This window comes from Phytophthora infestans, genomic scaffold (assembly GCF_000142945.1).
Source record: "Phytophthora infestans T30-4 supercont1.49 genomic scaffold, whole genome shotgun sequence".
In the NCBI taxonomy this organism is placed as follows: domain Eukaryota; phylum Oomycota; class Peronosporomycetes; order Peronosporales; family Peronosporaceae; genus Phytophthora; species Phytophthora infestans.
In genome coordinates, this window is record NW_003303710.1 from 544,096 (window position 1) to 549,938 (window position 5,843).

Sequence of the window (5,843 nt, forward strand, 5' to 3'; positions counted from 1 at the left end):
GCTTACCCGTGCCTGGTACCCTTCCACTGTTGGGACCACGAGGATTCAAAACACCTGCTAGCTTTGCTCGTGCTAGTAGCGTGTTCTTATTTTTACTGGTTGGCCTATATAAGTAGTTTACAAGGTCCAGTTTGTCCCGGTGCAAGGGCAGAACTGGGGTCTTCAGGTCCGCCCGAATTATCGTTTACTATCCTAGTAGACGTATTGTTGTGGGAACATCCTAACTACATGTGTAGCTAGAGTTCACGTGGGAATTCCAACACCACAGTCACATCAGACACGCTAGTGCAGCATCTTGGTAGTCATCATGCACGCGTGCCGTGCTGTATACATAGCGGATTAGAGACTGCAAATCCTCCTTAGAACAAGGAGGAGCCTTATTAATCAAGCCACCTTTTTCTCCTTTCATGCAATGCTTGTCTAGTGTCTTGCCTTGCTTGAGCAGTATTAATTCACTGGGCACACGCAAGTGTGGATACTGATCAAATAGCCATAGCTTCACATTTCTATGGTAGGAGGTCGCCTTATTACGTGCAAGCTTACCTTTCTTACCGTCGTTCGTGACAAGATAGAAGCCAAAGCGATCCATCGTCGCAGCTAACCGCTTGCCGGAGGTGTCCAAGCGAATGCTAAAGTCCTCCTCCTCCAGCATCCGCTTGAAAGCGGCAATCGCGGTGGTGCGCGCCTTCTGAGTGCTAGTAGGCACGAAAACGGCTAGGCTCATTAGATTCCTCTGCCTTTCTTAGCTGTCTGAACAGTGAGGAGGGCTCTCAATGTCATGTAGACTGTCTTCCTAGTCTAGGACCTAGCCTAGCTACCTGAATTGTACAAATATCTGGGAAATATTTTTTTCAGTTGACTATTATTATGACATATTCTTAATTCGTCACTGGCCAAACGAGAAGCAAAACCCTACCCCTATTGTATCTAATTGGGCAAAACAGATGCATTGCAGTCCATCATTGGATAATATTCTGCACCACAGTTACTATCAACCAACATTTTGTCGGAAAGACGTCCCTTTACAAATACTTCGAAGATCAGCTGCAAATCGTTCTCATCAGACGCGATCGTTGTCAGTCATGGTGCTCGCGGCGCAGCAGCAGCAGGAACGGGCGGAGATGGCTTCATATCTGTACGAGAAGCACCTGAACCACCAGGATGGCGTCGCCGGCACGCTGAGCATCCGCTTGGTGGCAGCACACAACCTTCGTGCAGGCGCCTCCATGTTTTGGGTACGCACATGCAATCCGTATGTGATCTTCCGCGTGGGCAAGCAGAGCGTTCGAAGTGCCACCATTCTCAGTAACGACAATCCCACCTGGCGTCGCGAGTTTCTTGAAGTGAAGCTGCCTAAGCTGGACCACAAGCACCATCCATTGGGGGAGCATTCGGTATTTACGCGAGTGGAGCTTATCGTGGACGCCATGAACGAAGACTCAATAACGGGCAAAGCGACGGAGGCCGTGGGTATGGGCAATGGATCTGTCATTGGCACAGCCGCTGTGGACTTTACGTCTCTTATTGAGGGTAAGGAGGACGTCATGGACCAGTGGATTCCACTCAGCGGTGCGCTGCCAATGGGTGTCGCAACTGGAGGCGCTACGGCAGCCAAAAAGATGCAGGCTGAAGAAGATCTGAGCTTGGGTGAAGTTCGTGTCGTACTGCAGTATGAACCCCACGGCATGGAGCCCCGTGTGGGCGACGTGGTTAAGCTTGAAGGTTATGGGTCTTTTCCGTCAGCGGTGCTTGGTCCCGTGGAAGAATTAGAGCTGCATGTGAAAAAGACGAGTGGCAGCTATTTGCTGTGCAGCTACACGACTCACTCCGGCTATGAAGCTGCGTTACGCGTGCACCGCAACAACGTGTTCGTGACGCACCGCGGTAGCTTCTTCGACCGCTTCTACGAGTCCTTTGTCGTCGAGCCCCTGGAATTCGTGGGCAGCACACCTATCGGGCAGACTGCGAAGGAAGTGCTGCGTCCGTACGTGAATGTGGCTCGTGCGTTCAGCAGCCCGGCCCTGGTTGCGACGAAGGCTACGCTCATGACAACATACCGCGCGTCTTCTGCAGCTATCGGTGCTGTGGTTGCATCTCTGGACGAGTAGGACATGTAGGTAGCTAAGTAGCAAAAAGTAGTAGCTCGACAGGTACAGCACAGAACCGGTAATTATTCAATGATTAGTACTTTCAGAGCGAATGGGTATTAGACCAATTTCCGTAAAAATGATAGCCCGGGTTTTAAATCCAAAACAATCCATACAGTTAATGAAGAGTAATATAAAGTTCTCTGAAAAAAAATTCAGAGCTAAGTATATGTAGTTATTATTAATAATACTTAGTGAGCTGTAAAGATTCAATCTTATTAATAATTGACAAGATTAGTATAAGCTGAGTATTACCGAATGCGAAATTAAATCATCAATATCCGCCAGTATCAGTGTAGATCACCCTACTTGTAATGGCGAACAAATGTTATAATACACGCCGCATGGGTCAGCAGCTTACAAACCAGTCATGAAACAATGATCGCTCTTGTACCCTAAATTGGGTCAGCGCTTGCCGTCTGGTATGCGCTTGCAGGTGCTAAGCTAGCACTTTGGTCTGTTGTTTGACGTTGGAGTTCACTATGAGCCGTGCAGTATTTGGCGTCAAGTCCTCGTGAAACTGAGACGGACAGCATTGTGTTACTTATGTCGCAAAGAAGAATGTCGACTACCTTTTTCTCCAAAATATCAAAAACCATTCGTAATTATCGTTGGTACCAACGCAAAAGCTATAGTTTTACTTTCTGCATGTTAGTTGAATGGTGATGGTGCTGATGCTGATATCGGAGGTGGGGCCCCCGGAGCTGCTAGAGCAGCAATGCTGTGTCGAAATTGGTGTCGGCGGAAACACTCGTGCAACTGGCGCTATGAAAACGACCGACAGTTTGATATCAATTCGGCGACTGATGGTTTCCTCGCTTTAAGAGCATTCCCACCCCGACTGAAACAAGTCAAATTTACCCGCCCGAGTATGAACGCATAAATTGGCGACAGAAACAGTATATTATTAGCAGCGCTGCTAATAATATACTGTTTCTGTCGCCACTTGCAGTTTCTATTAACTGCTCTTGGCGGGTAACTGTCGGAGCTTTTACTAGTGCTGTCAATTCAGATTGAATCTATACTACTCTTGTCAAATTCCCCTTACAAAATATGATTGGTAGGAAAATCGCGGAATATAGATATCTATTGGCTGAAAATTGCACTGTTGATGCCCAATCGTTCTAACCGTCGTTGTCAGCAGTCAATTTGCACTACGGAACGGAACTACTACTTCACCAAGGGCCTGATCTCGCTCTGCAGCATCGAAGACGAGAGCCATGGCGAAGGGAATCAACACGACCAAGGCATCGGCCGACAACCCGAACCGCAAGGCCCCCAAGCGGCAGAAGGCAGCCAACATGCGTGACAAGAGCACCATCAAGCGCCTCAACATGTACCGCAACAGCGGCCCCATCCGGAACAAGGCCGGCAAGGTCGTGGGCGGTAGCCTCATGATGAAGAACAAGGCCGGCGGACAGGAGATTACCAGTGCTAGTGGCCGCGTGCAGCCTGACCGTCGCTGGTTTGGCAACACGCGTGTCGTGGGGCAGAAGGAGTTGGACAAGTTCCGCAACGAAATGTCCCTCAAGACCGCCGATCCGTACTCGGTGGTGCTGCGCACACGTAAGCTGCCTATGGGTCTTCTACAGGAGAGCGAGAAGACGACGCGCATGAAGCTTCTGGAAACCGAGAGCTACGACGAGGTCTTCGACGGTAAGCGCAGCCGCAAACGAGCCAAGATTGCGGCCACGGACTACACGTCTCTGGTCTCCAGAGCACAGGAGAATACAGAAAAATACGAGGCCAAGGGTCCTGATCGCAATATCGCTGTGGAGCAGGAGTTCAAGGACGAGGTCTCCCATGACGTGTTCAACAAGGGCCAGTCCAAGCGTATCTGGGGCGAGCTGTACAAGGTTTTGGACTGCTCGGATGTCGTTATTCAAGTGCTAGACGCCCGCAACGTGCCTGGTACGCGATGCGAGCACGTGGAGAAGCACATCCGCAAGAACGCTTCCCACAAGCACCTGATTTTTGTGATCAACAAGTGCGACCTCGTGCCCAACTGGGTCACCAAGCGGTGGGTACAGAAGCTTAGCGAGGCGACGCCTACACTGGCGTTTCATGCGTCTATGACCAACCCGTTCGGCAAGGGCGCACTGATCAACTTGCTGCGTCAATTTGCAAAGCTTCATCAGGAGAAGAAGCAGATCTCGGTGGGTCTCATTGGCTACCCCAACGTGGGCAAGAGTTCCGTTATCAATGCATTGCGTAAGAAGAAAGTGTGCAAGGTGGCTCCGATCCCAGGTGAGACTAAGGTGTGGCAATACATCACGCTCATCGTCGCATCTTCCTCATCGATTGCCCTGGTATCGTGTACGATACGGGTGACGACGAGGTTGAGACTGTGCTCAAGGGTGTCGTTCGAGCAGAACGTCTGCCCCAACCGACAGACTTCATTCTGACCATCTTACAACGCGTCAAGAAAGAGTTCATTATCAAGGTGTACGGCATCGAGGAGTGGAATGATGAGTGGGATTTTTTGGAAAAACTCGCCAACAAGTGCGGTAAGTTGTTGCAGAAGGGTGAGCCCGACTACAACAATGTCGCAGTGCAGATAATCAACGACTACCAGCGTGGCAAGCTGCCCTGGTTCATCGCTCCACCCATGCGTGCGGAGGAGCTCGCTGCTCTCGAGAAAAAGGGTGACGACGCTCCGCTCAACGAGGCGGAGGCTAGCGAGGATGAGCCTGTGGAGCTGGACGACGATGAGAAAGTAGAGCATGAAGACGAAAGCGCGGAGACGGACAGCGTCAGTCATGAAGTGGACAAGGAGAAATGATCTCATTTGCTATTGCCCTTCGGGTTGTAACTGCAATTATTTTTTCTAAACTACATGTAGATTGTCTTTGGCTTAGCTGGGATACATGTACTAGTTTGTTTCTTCACGTACCATTTTCCCATTATTTATTGCCCGCGAGCAGGAGGACACCTAGAAATACATAACGTCAGCAATGCAAGAACAGAGGAAATAAATAATTGGAGCGAAAACGCTGCAAAGTAGATTATCCTTGTCTTGTTGTAGTTGCCTATATGCAAGCATCCACTGTCGTCACATCCCAGTACGTATCGTTGACCCTAAAACAGACCCTAAAACAACGGTACGTATCGTTGACCCTAAAACAACGATACGTACTGGGATGTGACGACAGTGGATGCTTGCATATAGGCAACTACAACAAGAATTATTTCCAGCGTGAACGACGACAGTCGTTGTGCTCATAGCGTAGCACCATGCAAGCAGAGCTAAACAGCCGTTCAACAACGTTGGATGTCGGTCAGATGATGTCCAGAAGATCGTAACTTACCCAAGTAATTGGCAAACGATGGCTGGATCTCAAGCAGACCATCGAGCAGGTCGCGAACATCCAGCAAGTTGAGGTCGTCGCACTGAAGTTCATTTGATACAGACTCCACGTCTAATAGCTGATCCTTGAGGGCCTTGAGCTAGCGGTTGACTCCTGGAGTGGGCAAGATGTCCGCGAGGTCTTCGTCATCGGCGCTGAGGAATTCACGTAGCTCAAAATAGCGTGACAGCATTGAGTACGTGGACCACCATCGCGTCTCTTGACGAAATTTGGGTTCCAAATGAGTCTTCAGTCTACGTTGATAATTTTTTTAAACAATTAAATAAATAAATAAAATAATTGACATACCGTAGCTTTGCAGCTTGCTTAATCGTGCGTAGGTGTTTCA

The 5,843-nt window shown here is 49.4% G+C and overlaps 2 protein-coding genes across 2 annotated transcripts; both read left to right on the top strand.

The window, feature by feature from the left end:
• Window positions 1-1,042: 1,042 nt before the first annotated feature.
• Window positions 1,043-2,108, top strand: PITG_16791 (uncharacterized protein; the record flags this gene model as incomplete). The annotated part of the gene is made up of 1 exon (XM_002897065.1): window positions 1,043-2,108. The coding sequence occupies one exon, from the start codon at window positions 1,083-1,085 to the stop codon at window positions 2,106-2,108; it is 1,026 nt and encodes a 341-aa protein (XP_002897111.1).
• A 1,232-nt stretch (window positions 2,109-3,340) lies between these two features.
• PITG_16792 (nucleolar GTP-binding protein 2) lies at window positions 3,341-4,929 on the top strand (the record flags this gene model as incomplete). The annotated part of the gene is made up of 2 exons (XM_002897066.1): window positions 3,341-4,394; window positions 4,541-4,929. The coding sequence occupies 2 exons, from the start codon at window positions 3,368-3,370 to the stop codon at window positions 4,927-4,929; spliced, it is 1,416 nt and encodes a 471-aa protein (XP_002897112.1).
• Window positions 4,930-5,843: the final 914 nt, after the last annotated feature.